Below are 25,776 nucleotides of genomic sequence, written 5' to 3' on the forward strand. Positions count from 1 at the left end.
AGCCGTGAATCCAATAAACGAATCGGTACCCTGACTTTGATACTTCGTCATCAGAGTTGAGCTCTACACCGGCAACTACTAGAAGCATGTCATTAAGTACTACATTAAGCTCTGGTAAATCAAACCGTAAAGTCCAGACCATTGAAATGAAAATTAAAATGTTTCCAAGAGTGAAGGTGAGAGAGAGAGTCAAATCCGTAAGGTCCAGGTTATTAAAATTGAACTTAAAATGTGACCAAGAATGAAGGTGAGAGAGCTAGAGAGAGAGCGAGCCATGCAATCAATGAAAACATGACATGTAGTGTGCCCTCTCAGAGTACAATATCAGTCCGCGAGATCTAGGCCTATATCTATAGCAGGATAAACATTTATCTTTCACTAGGAAGGCCAAAGGGAGACCCAACATATGTTTTTCCTAGTCGGCGATCCATCAACCGCCACTTGGGCGACCCATTATACCTCAATCTTCATATGATGTCAGCACACTTGTCAAATAAAGAGGACAATGTGTCACAGACTTGACGATGCAACCAAAGCTGTTGATCACAAGCTCCATGACCGTATGACGTGAAAGCTGACCACATTACCTTCGGTGGGCCTAGTGTAGCGAGAAAGACAATGACCCCTGGCTATGTCAAAAAATTAAAGGCTCGTGCATTTGCAGTCTCTTAGCAATACCTTCCTCTTTTTCTTATTCTCGCACATCTTGTCTCTACTTTTTTCAGCCGATTCGGTTTTGAATGTATCACATTTTTTTCTTTCGGATCCATGAGGTAGAACAGTAGTGTTGCAAGTAACTTTGGAACTCCCCATGCGATTATGCAAATGTCCATGTAGACGGTTCCGTCCTCGCTAGTCATTTAGACACCAAATTCTGTTTCCAGTTTCTTTTGGAAGGCATCGGTTTTTGCTCGTATGACATAACCATTTTTATTCATATCCCAATTGCCGGACTGTATCACGCCAATCCACCGATTTTTCGTGCCGCTGGTTATTCATTTGTTATATAGATTTGAAATTGTCGTAGTCAGCGAGGATTCTTTTGCTCACAGATTTTTCTATCATTACGATACACATTCTACTTGGTCAAGTCCTCTGTCATTTCACTTGCCACAATTTGACTGGCATCATTTGCTGGTATTGTCCTTTTTAGCCCATTTGACACAGAAATATCATTTTACCAATCACAAAGCGTCGATTTCTCAGTTTGGTTTATCAACATCACACAGTGTCATCGCCCCGATATCTTCATGGCAGAAATCGCCATGGTAGGTTGAATCCACAGCCACGCTTGGCCATTTGGTTCCGACCTTTGAGGCGCATAATGATTCGAGGGACCTGACTAAGGCTACTGACAATAGCCGGGGTAATTGATTTCTCTCTGTATGAGTAAGCTTGTATACGACATTGAGGTCAATGGTCATCGACTTTTATACTGCTTCCACGTGAGTAGTGAGTGCAGCTATAGCCTGCGCGCTGTAAGAGCTGTAGTCCATACAGGACCAACGCAATATAAAATTAGAATTTTGAGTCAAGACGCACGGCCTTTTCTCAAGACGTATTTTCAAGTGTATGAGACCAGATCTGGTTTCTTGAGACGAAATCATTTGCGGCAGATATTCATCATTTTCTACCCCGGTATCCGAAGATTTTCGTCCGATATCAAAATCGTGCATAGCAATTCACGTGTATCGATCCCGGGTATTTATTTTAGTATCTCTGCTGCACCAAGTAATTATTAGCCAGGCGATGTCGGTGTGCATCAGTGGCTTCTGTTCTGACTTCTGCAGCTCAGCTTTTTCGACCAACCTGTCCAAGATCACTGGATTGGCTATATGGTCATTCCTCGGTTTGGGGACACTTTTTCCTCTCTTTCGGATGCGACGGCATCCACTACTCAAAATGCTGGACCTGTCTGTCGTCTTTCACGCGGTCATGGCGGTAGAGGATAGTAAACACAAACATTCCTATCGTTTATTCTCTGAGTAAATACTTACACGAATCATGAACTTTACTTGTATAAGTGTTGTATTTTAACCATTTGTTAACCATTGATATTTGTGTTTATTTTTCCGTAGCTTCAGCATCCTAACGCGTACGTGATGGTGCTCATGTTGATAGCTGTATTATTTACATTTGTTGATGTAAGTATTGCTCATTACAGTTAATGTTTTATTACTTCCGTGGTCGGAGCTGTGTGCGCCGAGCGTACAAAACGTAAACATTGACGAGATAAACAATCACGCTGATTGGCTGATCAACGCTCTTGACAACAATAGGGTTTATCCATTGGTTGTCGGTGCGGCGCGTAGTAGGCGACCTTGTCACTACTACGCAATCGCAGATCACCAGCGCGTACCCGGACCACGGAAGTAATAAAATATTTACTGTAGTGAAACTCGTCTTCCTTGTTTGTTAGGGATCACCTTGGTCTTAAGCCGACTTTTTAACAAATGAGTTCAGAAGAGCTGCAAACGACATCACTTGCATTACATTCCAGATGTTAAATCTATATCATATATGCAAAAGCTGAATGAATAAATATTTAAAAAAAAAGAGTCAGGCGTTTATATTTTAGGGCTCTTTTCTAGGTCTTTACATAATAATAATTAAAAACAACAACAAAAAATAAAACGTTTTTAGACTGCGACAAGTCTGTCCTAAAATATTGTTTCTTCATGGATAATGATTTGTAAATTCAAAATCATATGTGCAACACATTGTGAATATTCTTTGACGTTTTCTTAGAAAGGTGGACTTAATATTGTCCAGAATGAAAGTACACAGTGTTTAATATTAAACTACATGTATTCCCCCCCCCCGGATTTGCCCTTAACAGGATCTACAATGATATAGAATAAGGTATTTAGATACCAAAAAGTTCCTTCTCCATAAGACTAATCTCCATGGTTCGACCAGGTTTAAAGTTAGACCATGATGCAGTCATGTCTACAGTAGAATTCATCTCGACCTTTGCAGGACTTAACCCCATTAAAAGCTATTAAACCAAGATAACACTCATTGAAACAGCTCAACTGATTAAATCGGATCTTCTCTGGTTGTGCACAAGTGACTGTTTTCATGTGCGATATCGCAATAAAGCTGGTATTCATAGCTTCAGTTGGGTAACCGATTATAAAGGAAACGAAAGGAAACAATGTTATGTGTGGCTTTGTTCACGAAATCAGACAATGGCGTGCTTTTTGTAAACCAGCATTCTTGAAAATGAGCAACATAATGATTTTTGACTTAACACGGTTTGGAAATAATTTCTTCATATTTTTGGTGTTATCTGTCGTTTACATGTCCTTCCTAAAACACAAAAGTACGACCCTCTCCAAACACCTAAATTAGCTAAAAATTTAGGACATGTTACAAAACTATATTGTCTAGAATTTTAGAAGAGTACTTTTAATATTGGCCGGTTATTTTTCACACAGCGACGTTAACTAGGCAATGTACTATTACCTATAACATTAACTAAAACACCAAAGTACGAATATTTCCAAACATCTAAATTAGCTAAAAATTTAGGACATGTTAAAAACTATATTTTCTAGAACTTTAGAAGAGTACTTTTTATATTGGCCGGTTATTTTTCACACAGCGACGCACACCGACATCGCCTGGCTAATAATTATTTGGTGCAGCAGAGACATTAAAACGAATACACGGGATCGATACACGTGAATTGCTATGCACGATTTTGATATCAGACGAAAATCTTCGGATACTGGGTTCGAAAATGATGAATATCTCCCGTAAATGAATTTTTCTCAAGAAACCAGATGTGGTCTCATACACTTGAAAATACGTGTTGAACAGATATTATAGTCGTTAGCGTGCGCTTTGAAAATTGGCCGTGCGCTTTGAACTCGAAATTTCACCAAAACTATCAATTTTATATTGCGTTGGTCCTGTATATGGACTACAGGCTATAGCGGCACTCACGATCACTCAAGTGGAGAGAGTATAACCATTGACCGCAATGTCGTATACAAGCTTGCTCACAGAGCGAAAAATCAATTACCCCATCTCTTGTCAGTAGCCTTAGTCAGGTCACTTCGCTAATAATATGCATCTCATAAGGTCCGAATAAAATGACCTTTCGTGGCTGTGGATTCAACCTACCATGGCGATTTCTACTATGAAGATATCGGGGCGATGTCACTGTGCGACGTTAACTAGTCATATCCCCATACTGTTAACGTAGGGCTATTTGTAAAGGTCACGCGTCAATGGGAAAGAGCACTGTGTATTGTGTATAGGAAAACGGACAGTAACTGCAGTATGCATGGTCTAACTTGCTTTATTCTCATTGTCTTCTTGACGGGTTCTGCAACGAGAAGACGGTAGGCAAATTTTTCCAGAGAGAATTACTGGCCTGTAATCGCCAGCATAAAGAGGAATAACTTTTGAAATTTTCATTTCGTTTGGAATAATACCAGATCTTAGTGAAATATTACTGATATGTGTGATGAGACCTATTATCATGATTATTATCTCATCTGCCATCAGCATCTCTAGTAAACCTAGTTTGAATGCCATCAAGACCAGTTTTTTATTTATGTTAAGATTTTGTATCTCATTCAACACAATTTTTTCACTGGTTTCTTGAAGTTGAAAAGAATCAGTCACGATACTCCTGTATGTCATTGAACTTTAACGGAGTCAACATCGTAAATTATAATATCTTCTCTCTGGGAATTTGACTGAAAAGTTTGATAGCAATTTGAGTAAATCCAAACGGTCGAAAAGATAAATGTGTTATTTAGAGAAAAAAAGGTATTGTTTTTAGCCACTGCTGTGCATCTATCGTCTCCTATAACACGGACGACATTATTATTTTAAGTAAAGCAACGAGGCGAATTTAACCCTAATATAATGATGCCCCCTTGTTATATGAAGGCACTTGTTCATTGCCTATATGAAGGAAGAACTTAGTTGGAAATCGGGTTTTGTCTATATGAGGAGCTTATTTGTAAACCGGGCAAAATCTACAATATAAACTTTTTCATTCCATTTTTCATTTAATATCTATCAAATGGTGACCCGTAGGTAAAATTACATGATAAATTCACAGAGATAAAAACATCACAAAGATGGAGTGGCCTAAAGCGCACTGGACCCTACTGTCACAAAGTAGTTTTGTAGGGAATGGAGATCTACTTAGCCCTACCAACAGAGAAGTTGAGGTTAAACAGTCGGTCTTTAAGGCCTAAAGTTTAGAGATTTAAGAAAGCAAGCAGACCAAACTCATGTAAAATTTGCTAGAGTAAAAGAACAAATGTTTGACAGGTGGATTGATGATTTTGGCCACTTAATAGGCAATTGGTTCTTGTAGAAGAATTTAAAAATGTGTCCACGCTGACATTAAAATTAGCTTGGATGAAAGCGCTAGCAAAATTAAAACTTTGCATGAAGCAGCAACGATGGCAGATGACTATGGCATAACTCACAAATTAAATGCTAACAATCTAGTAATAACAGAAGTTATTCAAACAAGCATATCCAACCTAAAGCAAATCAGGTTGGTATACAATAAAGGAAAACTCAGTCTAATTCACAGCAAACCCAGCAAACACAAAATGTTTTCAACATCATTCGCATAAGGTTAGAAAAGGTTACCAGAAAACGTTTAGATGTCGGGTTATATAAAGGGTACATAGAGCGTATAACACGTTTTCATAACATGCAAAAACATTTTTTGATAACTTACTGCAAATATTCTAACATAATGTTGTTTAAGTGTTGACAAAAAAAAATTTGCACAAAATGTTTGCACAAAATATTTGACAATAACATTTTGAAATCTTGTTAAAAATTATTTTGTAGTGTGTTTTCATACAAAACGTTTTTAAACATTTCCATGACCTTTATATAACCCGACATTTAATGTTTTTACCAAAACAAAAAACCCAAAACATAACCTGTTTAAAACATTTTAAAAACGTTTTGTGTTTGCTGGGAAGTGTTGGTGGTAGAGAGACACATCTGTCAACGTATTAAGTGGAACTGTGCAGAAAAACCTGTTTCCTGGAGAAGGTGAATGATTGGTGAAAGCAGCACCATTTTGGAAATTGTCATCTGTGCGAGGATATTATACACAAAGGATATATTGATTCAAGTCTTCAGTGGACTTCGCTGAACAGTGATCTTCGCAGAATAAGTTTGAATCAGGATTATACATCAGTGGTCCGGAACATTGAATGCAACAGAACTTTTGGTTGCAAAAAAAATAAAAAGATATGGAGCGAAGTGGAAAAAAATAATTTTGCAACACTACAATGTTAATAAACTGGTATTTTTGTTAGCCAAATCCAAATAGAAATTACTCACGAATCTGAGCTTTCGCCATCTTGGCTGATGGCTTGATCACAGATGAACTGGTCCACTGCTTTTCCCGCGAGACTTGGTTGCTAAGGACGCATCCTCGTTACCCGGAAGTGATGTTGATTTTAGCAGTGGGTCATATACATGATCTAGAAAGTGTGCACCTTCGTCACGATTGAGTGAGTTTTGCCCCTCCTTCTGATTTGGATGGCCTCCTGACTCTCCTCGTGAACGCATTAGAGTCTCTGTCGAGTAATTTGGCCCCCTCCCAGTCGATGACATGGTTATCTTGCGCTATGTGGTCGGTTATTGCTGATTTGTGCTGCTCTGTGGTGGATAGTTTTCTGTTGGCTCTTGTAAAGTTCTTAGTCGCAATCTTGTCGGCGTCTTTCTGGTGTTCTTTCTTTCTTACCCCAAACGGCCTTCCAGTCTCTCCTATATAGGATTTGTTGCAACCTTTGCATGGAATGTCATACACGACTTCGCTGGTTTGGTCAATGTCCTTTTTGTCCTTGGGGTGGACTAGAATACTTTTGAGCGTGTTGGTTGGTTTCATGGCCGTTGTAAACCCATGTTTACGAAAGACTCTTTGGAGTTTCTCAGATGTACCCTCCACATAGGGTATTACAACCATGCCTTTAATTGGGTTCTCGTTTGTCTTTTTCTGTGGTTTTGATGCTGTTGCTTTGATGCTGTTGCTTTGTCCTGTAACACATTGAGTCTTGTAACTCATGTATATGACCCACTGCTAAAATCAACATCACTTCCGGGTAACGAGGATGCGTCCTTAGCAACCAAGTCTCGCGGGAAAAGCAGTGGACCAGTTCATCTGTGATCAAGCCATCAGCCAAGATGGCGAAAGCTCAGATTCGTGAGTAATTTCTATTTGGATTTGGCTAACAAAAATACCAGTTTATGATTTCAACAATCCTACCAAATGAATCTCTTTACTGGACTACAATGTTAAAATTAAAACCACACAAGCAGATGTTATCTTTGGTTACTACCATGCAGGAAAATGTAATACTATTGTCAATAAAATAATAAGTGTTAGTAAACTGTCAATTAGTAAATATCGTTTAAGTTATTTAAGTTAAATTAGTTAAGTGAGAACAAATGAGTTATGTAAATATATAATGTGATGAAATCAACGAAGCATAAAAGATTTTAAAAAAAAAGAAGAAGAGGAAGAAGACTACCGGATAAGTGTTAATCATTAGTGTGATTATTAAGTGTATCCATGCATTTATGTTTCATGCAAAATCATTATTCATTTATTACATTTGGCAAAAAGTACAGACAATACCCAATAGTGTTCAAAGAGCACTAAATTATACGGTAGCCCTACATACAAAGCGGGAAAAAAATTAAAAGCAAAAACAAGATCAAAAGTCAAATAAAAAGGGAATGGAAGCAACCAAACGCAATTATTGGAGTGCTTTAACTCACTCTTATCCTCTTTTCCTTTTGTCATAAAATACACCAACCAATTTAAATAGTAGATGCAAACGTGTGTTGACCTTTACTCGATTATATCCTTATATAGGTACAAAGATAGATTACTTTTCATTACACTCCGAGATCTATTAAACCTTTCTTCCGGGCACACATCTTCACAATAATGCATTTTGCATTGTAGGTAATTATACACCAACAATTGATATCGATCTAGTCCTGTCAACATAAAGTCAACAATAGATAATTACGTGCTTAAATGTTAATTTATTTTCTTTACTATTATGTCGTCATCGACACAGCAGACTTAGAAATCTAATTTGCAAGAAGTGATTGCCTCTAAAACTTTCAAATTGTATATTTCAGCGATTATTGTAGAAAATGTTTGATTGTAGAGTTCATCTCCTTTCTATATCAGTTCGGGGGCACTGCTAATTCAAAGACGTCTCTGATATCAAAGACTCTTCAGTGCCGAGTCACCTGACAGTATCATAATTCAAAGACGTCTCATAAATCACATACTCCCTAGTCTCAAAACCCAGCCGCAAACGATATTGTGAACGTGAACTGGCGCAACGGGAATAATTTTGCGAGTAGGCCTAATCAGCATGATCAGGGTTGTAGCTAGCCCAAGTGCCTGCTAGCTCCTGCTAATTTTACTATCCAATTTATGAATTAAATCGCGGGCTCGGGATACACTCTTTCTAGTGTACGTGAGAAATCGGAGAATGCTAAAAAAATGTTGCTCTTTTTCATAATAATATTGAGCTTAAATGCTGCAGAATAACTTTGCTCCCTCGACGACATTTTGCAGACTTTCAATTCTCCGGACACATCAAAACTGTTTATTGGTTATTTTCGGAGCATATATTTTTTTACAGATTTCCAACTGAGCCGCGAATTTTAGTTTTAGGCTTAGGGGAAACTGGGGTAATTGTGGCCCCGATTTGCATTTTCACCATGTAATTCTTTAAGTATGAACTGGAGAAGTAAAATTTCTGCATGAGTGGATAGAGGCAATGGGTACCTATAAGATGTGATAAATATAATTGGAAAATATAGTGCAATTTGCATAATAATTAACATAATGTTTTAGGGGCCACAATTACCCCAAGCGGGGTAATTGTGGCCCCTGTACAAAATAAAGAATTTAAAGAGTATTGTGAATCCAGTTCTTCCTGATAACTATTAATAACATGTTTTATAGTCATTGCGATAATTCTAGGCCATTTGGACTGGTTTATTTACCAGAAAAAGGCATTTTAAGGCATTGTGTAAAATACTTGTTATTATGCTAATGTTTGCATGCCGAAACTGCGGCCGGATCTGACTGTTCATTATACTTCCTTGTTTTGACTTGAAAACATACTAAATATGTCTTTTTTGTTTCAATAATGACCCCAAATGGCTAATTTGATTAACATATAACAGATTAATGACCAAAATAGCTTTTAGGGGGTCAGATGCGAGTAATTTGCTTAAGACATGAACAGGGGCCACATTTACCCCAAGCCGGGTATTACATAATATGCAAATTTAGCTCATTAAATAAACAATTTTTTTATAAAATTGTTATATCAATGGGAACTGTTATGATTACTTTTGATGTCAAACACATACAAAATAGTCAGTGATACAACCAATAAGTACCACCCCTATGAATAAAAAGTGGACTTGCCACTTTTTAGAGCCATTTGCGATGTCGCTCCGCTAATTAGACCCCCCTCATAAAAATTGTAATGCTATTTGAATATTTTTCACCAAACAGTAACATAAAGACCACTCTTTCATACAATACAAAGTTAAGTCACCTATAGACCAATGCTTAGTATAAAGAGACCCTGATAAAGACAAATGGGCCACAATTACCCCGGGGTCACAATTACCCCAGTCTCCGCCTATATTTAACACTCGTGCTCAATAATTCCTTCAATTCAGCCTTAGTTTAGGCTTTTCTGTTTTGCTTGAGGGGGATGTGCTATAATAGGCCTATAGTCATTATATCTATGAAAGATAGGCCTATAATTCCTAACAAATTTCCTGCGGACCTGACTTCTGCATGGGTGTGAACCTGCTCAATTAGGCCTATATGGATAAATGCAAGTTAGCCTTTTCTTTTTTGACGGAGAAGGGTGCCTGAGGGGGATGTGCTCCCTCAGAAGTTGGAGAATTATTTTCAAAAAGTTATGAAAGGCACAATAAAGTCATTTGGTGTAAAAGTTTACACTTATTATTCGTATTATTTTGGGCATAACAGATTTCAACGGACCCGACTTGTGAGGGGAATATTATCCTCAAACTCAAAGCCAATTGGTGCATCATTTTGCATTAGGCCCATATTATTAACTTATTTTTCCGACCATCATGATTAAGCATAGGCCATATAACCATGTCATGATAATGCATAATATGTATTTTAGAATGGATTTCCAGTGGATGCGACTTCCCGTCACAAATTTCAAGCATGAACATAATTATGATGCGCAATGACTCAGAACGTAGGCCTACTCTTCCTCGTTTCTTCTTGTTTTCTTCCTTGTTTTCTTTCCACTTTTCCCCCTTTCGTTTGCCTAAATATCCCCGGATATTGAAATGAGCCTGGGTGGCTGTGGCAAAACAAAATTTTCAACCCAGTTTTGCTAATATTTTGTCCTGATTTTTGTAACATTTTCGTTCCGGTATTGGCAGTTATTTTATATATGTTTTCAGTTGTCGGGTTATTTCTTTCAATTTTTGGGAAATCAGACCGAAAAAGTAGACCTTTTTCTTTTCCCTCCCTTTTCCGCCCTTCAATTTTTGTAGGGGGCACTATACTGCCCCACCCCCAGGCCCGTGCGGTACGTGGGGCAAAAGTCCTCAAAAAATCCTAATTTACAACCGTAGTGAGCAAAAAAATATGTTTTTATGCTTTTTTAGTCAAAAAAAGGTCCAAAGTTTGTGAAGAAGGTCCACTTTTTACAAAATCGCCCCTGGAAAAAAAAGAAACACTTTTTCAAAATCAGCACCCCGCAAAAAAAACGGGCCTGGCTATGCCACTGCTCTGTCACTCCCCTTCCTCTCCCTTCTGTCTCTCTTGTCTCCCTCATTTTTTTAAAGACCCGGGGCTGCAGGCCCCAAAGCCCCACTCCCTGGGCAGTGGGCACGCGCCTGGTTTACCGTAATTTGTTGATCTATTTTGAGCCATCTAATCATAACATAACCCTACCCCTATCAATAAAATACAAGTGTCCATATTTCTCCGAATTCATCCCATGCACGTGTGCAAGAGTCAGGCCACGAGGTTAGGCCTGAACGTTTCCGTAGGGGCCTACCATTTTCAAGTCATTTTTGAATATATTTTTGAAAAGTTGCCGCCACAATGCGTGCCAAAATTCGCTCCCCTCCTCCCTCGTTGACTGGCCAAAATTCATTGTTCCTCCTTTTTTGCCTTGCCAAAATATTCACTCCCCCATGACTTGGGATTTTTGTTACTTCAAAACGTTGGATATGGCTCGATTTTGCCAATCTAAATGTTTTCTGGGACCATTTGTCAGAATTTGCACAGATAGATATGATGTTTGCACAGGCAGATATTTGCTAAACATAGGAAAGCATATTCCGATACAGTCACCTTCTTTCCGATATGCTGCATCTAGCCCCAAACTGTAAACAAAGCACGACGTATGTGATATCACAGACCCCCGTATGTGAAATCACTGACCCGTCTTTGATATCAGAGACGTCTTTGAATTAGCAGTGCCCCCGAACTGATATTTACTCACTTACTAATATAACCCAAAGTGCAATGCGAAGAGAAAAATATACGGGTTGAGTTTGAAATATTTATGAAAAATCTACATTGTTGATCTATGTGCAAAACAAAAAGTTATGGGTAGACTAGGTATTGTTGGTCGAAGCAGTCAAAATGGATTTTCATTATCTAAATCAATATATTATTGAAAAATAACACTTTGATGTTTTACAACAGTTCATTCTACAAAGCTTATAATTTGAAAACATGCTTGATTTATTGTTGTTAATGAGTTATGTACGTTTTACGAAAGTGTTGTTGTTTCAGCCCTCTTTACAACATTACTCAAGAACCACAGGACCCCGCACAGGACCTACTTCAGGATATCTGTGATATTTGAATTCTTCTACACACTCGCTATGAATTGATCAATGCAATTTTTGCCAAAGTTCACTACCATTCGCAAGATGCTGTGAAATACCAAATCGCAACAGTTCAAAATAGTCGCTAACTTTAAACTTTAAAATTGCCCCTCTGACAAAAATGAAGGTGAAAATCGGGAAGGCACAGAAAAAGAAAAGGGGCAAGGAGTCCGTTTTCCACCAATCATGGGCCAAAATATAGTGTAAATATATATAATTTTTGCGGGCTGCGCGCACATTGTCTCAATAAAGCCGTTTTGGCGAGTTCGAAGTCTTTATATGTACAGTCTTTCTAAAAACAAACAATATTTGTATATATCCCACCGCCCTTGTTCATTTTTAAGGTGTGTATGTTGCTGATACATTTTTTAAAATATAAAACAACTTTCTTGCTTATTTACAAGTTTTAAGACGGTATACTCTCATATTAAATCAGAAAGTTTTTCTTCCAGACACACCAGACAATCTAAAATTATAAACATGATAAATGAAATTCGTGAAAGTACTGTCGGTGGCTGCCTCAACACGTTCAATAGTCTCGGAGTGGCCCTTCATGGATCTGTTTATGTGCCGTTTGAAATCATGCGTCAAATTGCCAATCCCTATCCGCTGCTTCAACATATTGTTGAGCGCAGATTCAAACTAATACAGTGATTCATGGCCCAATCAAACAGCAAATTGTGGGTTGTTTAATTAGCTAATATTTCTTTCAGCTCGTTCCAAGCATTCCAAAAGGTAATTCATTAAAGCTAATTTGTAAACACTGAATGCAATGACGCTTTAATGCATCAATGAATTTGGATATATAATATGAAAAGGAGGTCACGTGGTTAACTTGAAATGCGCGGCAATTTGGCAGGGCAATATAGAAAGATATCATATAACTTAAATGATACTACTTTGACGTGCTTATTTAAACAGTTTCCAGGATTATATGGCCCGGTATATTGGATGTAGTTCTGATATTTGAGGTGAAGAGGTTGCTTACTAAGGAAGCAAATTCTATTCCCAGTGTGTTGCTCTCAAAATAAGTTAGCTTTCCCTGCATGGACATGATGAATGATGCACAGAAAACGGAAATTGGACAAAGAAAGAGGAAAGCAGGAGAGGGAAAGAGGGGGAGAGGGAGGAAGAGAGAGGGGAGAGGGAGGAAGAGAGAGGGAGAGAGAGAGAGAGAGGGGGAGGGAGAGAAGGGTTAAGATGAGCATGATGAGAGACGTAAGACAGTAAAATACGAGGGTCATTCACACTCACTCTCAATATGGAAAAATAGTCTCTTTTGCTCAAATAAAAGGGGTCCCACAGTTAAACAATGGGAGAAAATTGTCTTTTTTCACTTTCAACTTCAATTAATTATTATAAAGGGAATGTCTTTTATTTTTTGGCTCACTCTTAATTGTCTCATGTATATATTAAACTTTCCTTTCCCCGATTTAAGGAAATCTGATGAAAGACCTCGTCGTACAGGAGCACTAAACACCGCGAGGTATTCCCAAACTCTCACTCGATTTACGGCGAAATACACTGACATGCACCCCGTGTCATTAAAGTAGCGTGCTATAAACGGCTCTCACTTGATAATAGTCAGTCCGATTTACTTGGCTCAAACGGTATTTTCTAGAAATACTTTGCCAGATTCTACTCTCTAAAAAGGAATCCGATTGGTTACAAAATGCTGTCGTACCGCAGGAAAAACCATACCCTCTTCCGTACAGCCCTGCTCAGTGTGTTGTGTGGTAATGTATGCATTGTGCATTGACCTCGAATGCCTCTGTACACACAGTGTGCACACACTGGAGTCGAGTATAATTTATTTAAAGAGACTTTCATAGGAAAACTTTTCCATATATGTACTAGTACAGCCTCAACCATCATTATTCTTCATTAGGAAATGAATTTGGAGAAAACCTTCTGTTAATAAAATGAGCCACCAGCCTGGGTGGCTCACGCTCCAGTTATTTCAGATGATTGAGCTCAGAAATACATCAATGAATGTCTTCCAATTCATGAAAACAAATAGATAATCAGCTTATCGGATCGCAAATTCTACAAGGGCAAGAAATACAAGCCTTTAGATCTGAGACCAAAGAAGACCAGGGCCATGCGTAGAGCGCTGACGCCACGTGAAAAGAAATTAAAAACCAAGAAGCAGTGGCGAAAGAGAGACTGTATCCAAAGCGCAAATATGCTGTGAGGGAATAACTTTATAAAGACTTGGGGAGAAAACCAAATTGCCGGGGAGTGAGAATGTTGTTCTGATTGAGATGTTGGAGGATGTGCTGGTGAATGACTCTTTCCATGAGTTTACTGATGATCGGCTGAAGCAAGATAGGACGGTAGTTGGAGGCAGACTGGCGGTCACCAGATTTAAAGATCGGAATCACACGGGAAAGCTTCCACGCGCTTGGCACGCAGCCAGTATGAAGGGATAGATTGAACAGTTGAGCAAGGAGAGGAGAGACAGAAAAGGCTGTGTTCTTCAGCATCACACTGGTGATCCCATCTACACCGGCAGCAGAGTTGTTTTTCAGTTTGCGGATAAGCTTATGGATTTCACCAGTGTAGCAGCTGAAATGAGAAATAGAGGAAACTGTATCATAGTTAGAAATAAAAGAATCATACACTTCATCTTGGTTGAAACATTCAGAGAAGAAGCAACTAAAGACATTGGCAATGTCACATGGGGTGTTGGCAGTGACATCTTTGTAGTGGATACTGTCCGGAATGGAAGACTGAGAGGACTTGGATTTAACATAACCCCAGAAGCGTTTGCCAGGAGAGTTGTTATCAAGCAGGTTGGAAAAATAATCTTGTTTGGCATACTTAAGCTGATTAGAAAGTTTGTTTCTAACCTCTTTATACTTCTTATAATCATTAGTCTTCTTGGACTTTTTCCACTGATTGAACAATCTGTGCTTCTTTCTAATGAGTTTACGAAGCTCTGAATTCAGCCACGGAGAGTCATTGGTCTTACATTTAACAGACTTTTGAGGAATATAAGTACACATGGTCTGCATAAAGGCTCCATGGAAACTTGTCCAAGCTTGGTCAACATCATCATATTCATTGAATTGGAAATTAAGCAGCTCCCTATTAGCTGCCTCCCAAGTCCCAATCTGCTTTGCTGTATTGCCAGATTGGTCGACTAACAGCCTTGGTTGGGGTAGGCTGTGAAGGTTAATAGAACACTGAATGACAGTATGGTGACAAGCACCAAGGGGAGGCAAGTGAGTAATATTGCTGATCAAGTTAGCATCATTAGTATTAATATGGTCAAGAAGAGATTCAGAGGTTGGACCAAAGAATGTTGGCTGGGATATATGCTGTTTCAAACCATAGCTGTGCTGGAGATCAGATAACTCATCAAACAGATAATGGGATGAGTCAAACAGGTTAACGTTAAAGTCCCCAAAGACAATTAATTTAGAGTCCATGGGGCTAGAGCGGAGAGCTTGAGCAATACTGGAACTAAGTTGAGGAAGTGTGTTAGTGTTCCGATATGGGGGGGCGATAGTACAAGCATATCATCAGATTACATTTGGCAAACTTGCATTCAACCCAAACACTTTCACAATCAGGAGTGGAAAAATTATTACAAATCCTGGGCTTAAGGGAGTTGTGGATAAACATACATACGCCACCACCACGGGTAGCACGGTCATTTCTAAGCATACAATATTCATTATACAGAGTTCAGAGTCAGTAATATTTGCATTGAGCCAAGATTCAGTAATGCCTATAATGGCAGGTTTAGAGTTCATAGTGTTTATCAAGCAATTTTGTTAACAATACTTCCTGCATTCAGCAGAAGCAAAGATTGATCATATTGATCACTGAAAGAACTAATGGTTGCACTTGAGCTAGAGTCAGTAGTATTTATGGATGCATTATTTGATGTCATAGAGTCATCAGCATAAGGTAACAGTTTTGCAGTACATGGAGAACACATACTACTAGGAACCGGAAGATTCTGTTGACGAACTTAGGTGAAGAGGTAGCATGGTACACTTCAGATGCAAAGTTTCTTGGCAGGAAGAGCATGTGGATCTGCGATGGTCCCGACGAATCGATCTTTCACAATTTGCGCAGGTAGCTGGCTTACTTGATGGGCCAGGGTTGGGTTGGATATCACCACTGACCAGGATCTGTCTAGTAGATGTTGAATTTGGGTAATAGACAACAGGTCTTGAAAAGTGACGATGATGGGTTGATACATGTTCAGCAGAGTTATTAAACACCGAAGGCAATGGATATATGCCATCGCTAGTAGTACTTGTACTACTGTATACAGTCAGTACCAACAGCAGGCAAGAAGAAATCATTGTTGACACTTGAAGTGATACTTCAAAGTACTAAAGTCCCTCATTAAAAGCTTAGAGGGAAGGTCTTGCTGCACAGCGAGTGTTTTGTATTTATCAGAAGGTTTTCTCCAAATTCATTCTCTAATGTTCTTCAAGTGCTCTTGTTTTCATACACACAAATAAATTATTTCAGAGGTGCAGGCTTTAGTTTTGAGGTGACATGCTGTCACCAACGAATATTATATTGCTAGCTCAAGATCGTTTTGATTAACAGTACTTAATTGAATGCGATTATTACAACTGAATTGTTTACTTATACAAATTTGAATAGCAAAACTTCATCAAGAGTTGTTCCCATATGATGTTTTTGCGCTGATTACCAAAATAGAAGTAAGCTGAATTCTGTGGGTGAGTGGTCAAATGTTGACAAATTCGAAATACGTTTTAATGAGTTTTAGTTAGGTTGACTCATTTCGTTGCAATAACTTTTTTCAGTTGCATCAGCTTACTATATAGGCTAAGTTGTTTAAGTTCATTGCACTTAAATTCTCTACGTTGGCAAAAACAGAAAAACAACAAAATTGTTGGCATCACTAATAAAATGGACTTTTTTACTTTGAATTGAATTTTACTTAAAATGTGCCTTTAAATACTGAAAGGAAACCGAGTTCGGAGATGGAGAAAGTCTGTTTTGATATACCAAAAAAGTATATTGAAGTGTCCTTTAATATATGATTTTGTCTAAACAATGTCAAATAGAATCTCAAACAAAACCGCCACATTTTAGTAAGGAACAAATTCAATGCATAAGAATTGTAATCAAATTTGACACAAGACACAAAAGACATCTATGAATGCAAGTTTAGAAGATATGGCTAAATGAAGACTCGCTATGGACAAATTAACCTTGCAATTTATCATGTTGTAGAAAAATGAATAAAACCCGATCAACAGAAATATCTAAAATTATATTACAGTCAGTTCTTACAATCATAATCATTTATACTTCATTTTCAATAACATTTGTGAGAGAAAGAAAGAATGCGAGTGATGCCTTATACTTATAGTTTAACATTCATGTATTTTTCTTTTTATTCGCAGTTAATGTGTGAAATATGTGTATTTTCTTTCTATCAAGAACTACGCCAGGAGACATCGTCTCACATGAGAGCTATGTATCAAACTAGAGTGAGTATAAAGAATTACCGGCAGAATACAAATCACCTTAGGCAACTCAAGCGATTGACAGTTCCTTGAGAAAAATGTCGATTCATCATGCGCTTAATCGCGATTAACTTGAAAAACAAGCACAGTGACAATATTGATAGTACGGTACGCTTCCCCTACACCGGCTCTTCGTGCTCTTTGGCTTTTTCACAAGGTCACGTTGTTACTTAGTATTTTAAAGAGAAAAACGTGCAGAATTCTCTTTGATCAGCAGTGGATGTCGGTAAACCGTGCTTTGCCTAACCATTGGTCCATATATCCTGGGGGAATGGACAGTCCTAGTCACCTAATAAAATATTAAACTTAATCTACAAATTAAAACAGTGAGAAATAAAATCCATAGGTTTACTTGATCCTGAGGTCATACCATATTTATAAACATCTGTCCCAATGCTGATGCAATGATACATCTCGACTGTCGATATCCCATTGATGTATCGTCCGCACGGGGACGTACACAAAGGTCAACAAGCAATATAAGAAATATAGATAGCTATAAATTGTGTTTAAAAAGCACTTACAGGTTGCAGTTAAGACCAGGTTAGCTGCAGTTATCTCCTTTCGAATACAGCATCAATCAAGTGTCATTGTATATTGGGCACAGACGCCATAAAACAGGATAAACAACCCATGATGGAAAAGGGATAAAGCCCGTCAAATTCACAAGCTACTTTAACAATAAGGGACTATCATGGCGGATAAAATGCAACTTGTCTACATGATATGGTGTTATCTTGACTTGAATGTTACAGAATGTACATGTAGATCTCATAATATTTAGACACCAGTATGCTTCGACTATATTTATAAATACGTATTTAGAAATACGTTACGCACGTGACCACCTCCGCGCTGCCATAACAGTTTGTAGAGTAAGTAAGTCTCGAAGTGACCTTCTACATAGCGGGTGTACATTTGAATGCAAAGGCGATATCAACGCAAAACTGTGCACCAAAATCGTGCCCATGGGTCACGTGCGTATTTATAAATACGTATTCATAAATACGTATTTCTGAATATATAGCTTTCTGGAAATTGAAACGCCTTTGGAGAAGCCCATCCCTGCCAATCGAAACAAAATTCAAGCTGTTTGAGACAACTTGTGTTACTGTCTTTCTGTACGGGTGTAAATCATGGGTAATCACCAAGGACATGGAAAACAAGATCAATGCCTTTGCAACATCTTGCTACAGAGTCATGTTAAACATGTTAAAGCGTGTGGATCGGATTCCAAATGAAACCATCTACAATCTGACCAACACCACTCCACTGGTAGCCAGAGTCAAGATTCATAAACTCAAATTTCTCGGCCATATACTGCGTCTTGAAGACGATGAGCCTGTGAAAGAATATGCCCTTTACATTCCACCACATGGGAAGAGGACACCGGGATGGCCACGCACACTGTACTTACAGTATGTCCAGCACCTCCTGGGAGATACTGGAGGGATGCTGCACCAAACAAAATTGTTTCGCTTGCCCAAGATCGCAATAGTTGAAGAAAGCCGACTGATGATGATGATGATGATTCATAAATATAGTCGAAGGTAGCTAGCTAGACATCCAAGTCCTAATGGTCCGTAGAATTTCGGACACATTGATGCATCCTTGATCATGAACACTAAATTTACTACATTTTAATGGAGGTTGGAATAATCTAGTAGATAATAATCATAGTCATGATAGTAAAAAGAGCAGAAAAATAACTGATGCTTTTTTAACAGCTTGTAGAGTAAGTAAGTCTCAAAGTTCTACATAGCGGGTGTACATTTGAATGCAAAGGCGATATCAACGCAAAACTGTGCAGCAAAATTGTCTAGTTGTTTAACTTTGTGATTATTTGTAAACGTTCCGTCGATAAATATGTTTTCCGTCGGCAAGTACTTTTTGATAATTACAAAATCGGAATCCTCCCATGTGTAATAATTTTGCTTTTCAATTAATACTTAATTTTGATGATATTTATCTAAAGAGTTCCTATCCTTTTCAATGGCATGAGGATTTGGTCACGCTTGCTGGTCATGATATATCGTGCCCATGGGTCACGTGCGTATTTATAAATACGTATTCATAAATACGTATTTCTGAATAAATAGCTTTCTGGAAACTGAAACGCCTTTGGAGAAGCCCATCCCTGCCAATCGAAACAAAAATCAAGCTGTTTGAGACAACTTGTGTTACTGTCTTTCTGTACGGGTGTAAATCATGGGTAATCACCATGGACATGGAAAACAAGATCAATGCCTTTGCAACATCTTGCTACAGAGTCATGTTAAACGTGTGGATCGGATTTCAAATGAAACCATCTACCTGACCAACACCACTCCACTGGTAGCCAGAGTCAAGATTCATCAACTCAAATTTCTCGGCCATATACTGCACTGCGTCTTGAAGACGATGAACCTGTGAAAGAATATGCCCTTTACATTCCACCACATGGGAAGAGGAAACCGGGACGGTCACCCACACTGTACTTACAGTATGTCCAGCACCTCCTGTGAGATACTGGAGGGATGCTGCACCAAACAAAATTGTTTCGCTTGCCCAAGATCACAATAATTGGAGAAAGCTTGTAGTCGTCTGCTCCGCAGCCGACTGATGATGATGATGATGATGATTCATAAATATAGTCGAAGGTAGCTAGCTAGACATCCAAGTCCTAATGGTCAGTAGAAATTCGGACACATTGATGCATCCTTGATCATGATCACTAAATTTACTATGTTTTAATGGAGGTTGGAATAATCTAGTAGATAATAAACATAGTCATGATAGTAAAAAGAGCAGAAAAGTAGCTGATGCTTTTTTAATGAAAAGTTGTTGCTATGAAGGTGTACATAGTTGACCTACTTTTGCTAAATTTATCAAAGATGATTACGACAATAGAGAGTTTTCAAAACGCAGTACTTCACCGTCTGGAAGATTACCTATTCAAAAGTACTATTCTCACGATTCTGTGAAGATGGCGTATAATGAAAGTCCTGGGAGATTTGGAAAGTCAATTTGGAAAGGCAATTTAAGTGCAAACTCTCCTTTCTTCATGCAATATCTTCTCTTTTCTATGTCAATGAATCTTGTTTACTATGTAACGTAATCGACTGAGTGGCTATATCAATCGTAAGAGGTAATCATGGTAATACGTCTCACTCAACTGTCATACTTCATGGCTTTCTGGAGGACTAAAGTCCACATTAGTTGAGTCATAATTACGTACAACCAACTACTCTGTACTGCGTTCCAGCTCCAGGGACACCCCATGAATATTGTCCTAGATATGGTATGTTCATGTTCACCGGAGGGGCATAGCGATTTGGTATTATTGTGGTACTTTTATTTTTCAAAGTAATTCCTATATATATACCCAAAAGTCAAAGGAAAAACTGATATGGTAGTTTGCATCCTACAACGTGTTCCAAGTCTTTTTTCCAGGATTGTAAAATTAGTGGTTAATAGTTCACTTGAGATCGTGGTGTCTAGAATTCGACATATTGGCCATATTACACGTTGGATACATAATTCTGTAAAGTAGGTAATGGGATACGCATCATGCACAAGAACAAATATGGGGAACGATTGCTCGCTACAAGAGGAAACTGAATATATTTAATAAGAACGATAGAACAGTTTACCAACTCAAAGTGTTACAATTAAACATGACAACAAATAAACACAAATCCCGACCTGCACACAACCCAACTTGAAAAAAAAAGCAAGGGAATGTGCCGCCATGGAAATAGAACCCACGATCTTCCGGCCTTATCCATTACATAATTCTGGCTATAGAAGGTGATTTCATTTCGTAAGCCAATAACACGAACTTTTTACTCTTAATTAATTTTACAGGTTCCATCATCGGGTCCAATAAGTGAAAAGAACACAGAAGTATCGTTTACTAGTTTTGGGGGACAAGATGGCGCCGGCCCTGGACAAGGCGGTCAACCATTAATTGCATTTATAGGACAAGACTCATCGCCGACAAAGCAAGCAAATGCAGATGATGCACCGCCGCCTTATGTTGAATGATGCAATGTACGCGGTTAGATGCATAAAATGGCTTTTTTCGACCAGATTGACTGATGAAAGAAAACAAAATGATAAAAACGTGATGGATAAAAGACTCAATGACATTCATAACAACCTGCCAACCTCCGAGGAAAGTAGGAAACGTATTTGCATTGTAAGACGGTTGTATTTAAAAGAATGAATGGTTTGTAAAACCAGCACCAAAGTGCTACATTCCCATGAATCGGCACATGAACTACAATAGCCAATGAACTGGTTCTGGTTCTGGTTGTATGCTTCTCAATGCTTCCTACGAAACCAGGCGAGAAGGGTAATGTGCGCAGAACATCCAGATGCTTAGCTGTTTTGAGCTGTGCTTTGGTAGTGTCTTGACGAGTGAATGAGTTTTTTCGACCGCAATGTGACATGTGTGAAGAATATACCAATGTCTTTAAAAAGAGCAACATGACCTTGACAGATATTATCCTCTAGCTGCCTTCATGGTCCGGCTTCATGGCTTTAAAGACATGTGGTCACACTCATAAAGGAATCTCATCGTACTGGTGTATTCCCCATAAGCTCCCATATTTGTTTCATAACCATTATAGCCCCCTTATAATGTATTTCATTACATTCGTACTTGCTGAAGTAGCATTCGATGCAAATTTGGTCACACAATAATTTGTATGGTTTTTTTTTTTTTGCACCTTTCGGCGTAAGTCCCTAAAATGGCCTAAAATGAGGATAAGCACCCGTTTCAACCTCCTCTAATTTTTATCTCAATACACTTTACATGTAAAATGACAAGGTCCATAAAAAAGAATCACATTAAGTTCAGGTTTGTAATAAAATTTTCGCAAAATGCTAATTGAGCAAGTACACATGCAATGCACTATTTTTCGAAAGGGTTGCTATACAAATGTATTATAAATTTATATCACTATCATGACTATGGTCTTTTCAAAATTAAATGTCCATCTGAAACATAGGTGCGTAGTCGGAAACAATGATTTGAAAAAGTTCAGACCTGTGTCTGAAAATTATACCTGTAGCCTTAAAAGTCAGGGACAAATCCATGTCCTGCAGACTTTGTTCGAAACTTAGGGTTGTTTTTGATCCCCAAATGTCAATGTCTCTTCAATTCGACTCTTTGTTCAAGCTTTGCATATACCAGCTTCGCAACATTTCTCGGATGCGTCATTTTTTGGTTTTGTACGACAGTTGTCATGTTGTCGTATATATGTGCCCTTGACCTTTCAAAAATCAACAATGGTGATGGGCTGCTGCTTGGTTGTTGCAAAACTAACTTACAAAGATTACAGAATTGGGCTGCAAAGCTTATGTAAAGCACTCAAACATGATCATGCCAGCTCATAATAATGGAACGTAGAGATGAAGAAACTTTAGTCCACAAAACTTAAGTCCACAAAATGACATTGTGAATGAATGACATTACATGTCTTTAAGGACTGTCAACTTGTTACTGTTATATCAGCGTTTAATATTTAACAATGTGTTATTATACCACTATAACTGGCCAAAAAGTAGTGCAACATCGCTGAAAAGAAAAGAATTGGGCAAACTGGAAGTTCCTCTTTCATCAATTATCCTGTCAGTACTACTAGGAAACAAGTAAGATCAGGATTTCAATGGGATGCAAGGTGTCACCTGCATCTGTGGTGACATCATGCGCGCATTCCAGTGCTTGTAATGGCAGAAAGTCGGAAATCCGTTGGAACGTAGAGACGAAGACACTTTAGTCCACAAAATGCCCAGATGCCTTTGAGAATGGTCGCAAAATGGTTAAATTGTTTTGTGCAACGTATCAGAAAATTGGCTACGGAAGAAGGTTGCACTCGGGTTGTACTGAAGTTTGGATTCGAAAAAAGAACAGTTAAGATGTCGTGCAAGGGTTGAGAGGAGATGTCGATTGCAATACTAAGGTCACGTGATTACTCCATAAATGAAATAATGACATTTAAACACGTCATGGACTCACAATGTTTTGGTATTATTCAAGGTCATCCGGTGCTTTATGGGGGTAGCCACGTCCTTCCTTTCTTCTGAGTTCCCCCAGACCATGAACGAGTCAGAACGACCTTTGTCTTCTAAGGCTGTTGATTTGTTCCACCCGACACATCATTGAATCGTTCTCCCACCACTATTTCTCTGATACGTTGCAAAACCAATTTATCTATATGGCGACCATTTTAAGGCTCCTGGAGCTATTGTGGACTAAAGTTTCTTCGTCTCTGTATTCATTCAGATTTCCAACCTATCACCATTGTATATGAATGGCCAAGTGGTCCAAAAACATGTAAGACAAACGTTTACGGTTACACGTGTAAGATTGCATCTTACACGTGTAAGGTTGCATCTTAGCGGGATTCTTCAATTGTCGAATCACCCCGGGCGAATCACAGAGTAAGAAATCAAAAACAACCAATCATCTCACGCGTAACAAACTTCGACCAATAATATGTGTAGACGTTTTGAGATTTGTAAGACCCACGACTTCTTATGTGTAAGATTTGGATTTTAGTGATGGACGATACGCGATATTATTTTTAGGATAAGTAGAGCTCGTCACCGTCATCGTAAACGAGGCATATTCTAAATTTATGAATGCTTCAATGTCCTGTATTATATGCCGAAACCTGAGACGAATAAATTATATTCGTCTCAGCCGAAACTCTGCGACAGACTGTTGGTCCGTCATGATCACAGCCCGATTTATCTCACTTTCTGGCTACTTTTCTCAGTTATCTGGAGTCAATTTTTACTCAATATCAATTAATTTCAAGAGGTGAAAGTAAAATGATCACGTTTGCGAAAACTATCGCGGTACAGATCGATATCGAAACTGAGATTATTCGGCGCTCGTCGTATGTTCCAATCAAATTGGAATACCGTCCATCCTAATAGGCAATTCTTATGCGTATAAGAAATGGTATGGCAAGATTTCATTGGTAGAAGATGATACGCGTAAGATGATAGGTTGTTTGGGGTTTAAATATGGGTTCTTTATAGATATAAAAAATTATGATTCGTCAATTTAAGCATCCCGCTAGATTCTAAGACGTATAAGATGCGATCTTACACGTGTAAGGTTACACGTGCAATCTTACACGTTTTTTGGTCCACTTGGCTATTTATATCATTGTAGCAATGGAATACTCCCATGATTTCACCCCACAGTGGAGAGTGAACATCTCCCATCCCACTGATTAGCCTAATCTTAATTAGTTGATTCCAAGAACATTGCTATCTAGTACGTAATGTTGCATTCGACAGTCTGTTGGAAAAATGTCCCAGATACAGTTTGCCGAGATACAATTTGTCAGCAATGTTGCAATACGTTTAAACCATTCACTGATAGCCAGAATGGAGTCAAGTGACTCTATAAGTGGAGTAAACTAGCACTGACTCTCCAAAGGAGTCACCTGATTATCACCGGAGAGTCAGTTGACTCTACCAGTGGGGGCAATTGACTCTACATTCAGAGTCGTCGACGGAGTCAAGAAATTTTTTGACTCTTCAAGGAAGTCAGACTCTGTAATTGCTTGGCTCTTGACACCATGGAATGTATATTCTCCCATTCCACGAGGAGGGTGGTCAAACTAAATTTTCTCCATCGTGTCGTCTGACAATCGCCTATGGCATGAAACTCAGAGTAAAGTCTCCTATTCCGGTAGGTCTTTACTTTGAATTTTTATCTTGATATACATCTATGTGTATCATTATTTTGTCTTTTTTTGTACTCTCTGAGTGACCCTGTAATGTAATGGAGTCAGGGTAACTCTATTAATGGAGTCTGGGTTACTCTAGGAGCAGAGTCCAGCCACTACTAGGGCCGTGACACTCGTATTCAAACCCTGTATAAAAAGTGAAGTCACTTTACGGTAGTTCAAGGGACACAACGGCAGTTTGAGTGACAGTTGCTAGGCTTTTTCAGTACACCTAGTAACGTCCTGGTAACGCTCAGGCACCTTAGCCTAAAATGTACGCACGTTCGCACAACAACGTTGTGCGTACTTATGCCACAGTGGAACAGACTTATCCCGTATTAAATTGACAAGTTCGTATTTGATTGACAGTTGCTGGGCATTTTCAGTACACCAAATTTATCCAAGATGGCGGACGTCGAGTGCTAAATTACGTACCCTTTCCGGCAAAAATACAGCTTATTTAGCCAGTCTCATCATGGGGTCATCGGTTATAATATTTTCCTAGCATATTGAGGTAACTTCTCAGCTACTTGGTTTTTCAAAATATGATAGTAATGAAAAAAAACAACCAAATGTTC

General features: G+C 38.5%; 1 protein-coding gene across 1 annotated transcript in view; it reads left to right on the plus strand.

The window, feature by feature from the left end:
* LOC140161183 (uncharacterized) overlaps positions 1-24,031 on the plus strand; it is a 106,340-nt gene extending 82,309 nt beyond the window's left edge. The window contains exons 5-7 of the mRNA XM_072184632.1: positions 2,079-2,144; positions 17,343-17,429; positions 21,312-24,031. Of these exons, the coding sequence (XP_072040733.1) occupies positions 2,079-2,144; positions 17,343-17,429; positions 21,312-21,491 (333 nt within the window). The 3' untranslated portion in view covers positions 21,492-24,031. The remainder of the gene's footprint in view (positions 1-2,078; positions 2,145-17,342; positions 17,430-21,311) is intronic.
* Positions 24,032-25,776: the final 1,745 nt, after the last annotated feature.

Source organism: Amphiura filiformis, chromosome 9 (assembly GCF_039555335.1).
Source record: "Amphiura filiformis chromosome 9, Afil_fr2py, whole genome shotgun sequence".
Classification (NCBI taxonomy): domain Eukaryota; kingdom Metazoa; phylum Echinodermata; class Ophiuroidea; order Amphilepidida; family Amphiuridae; genus Amphiura; species Amphiura filiformis.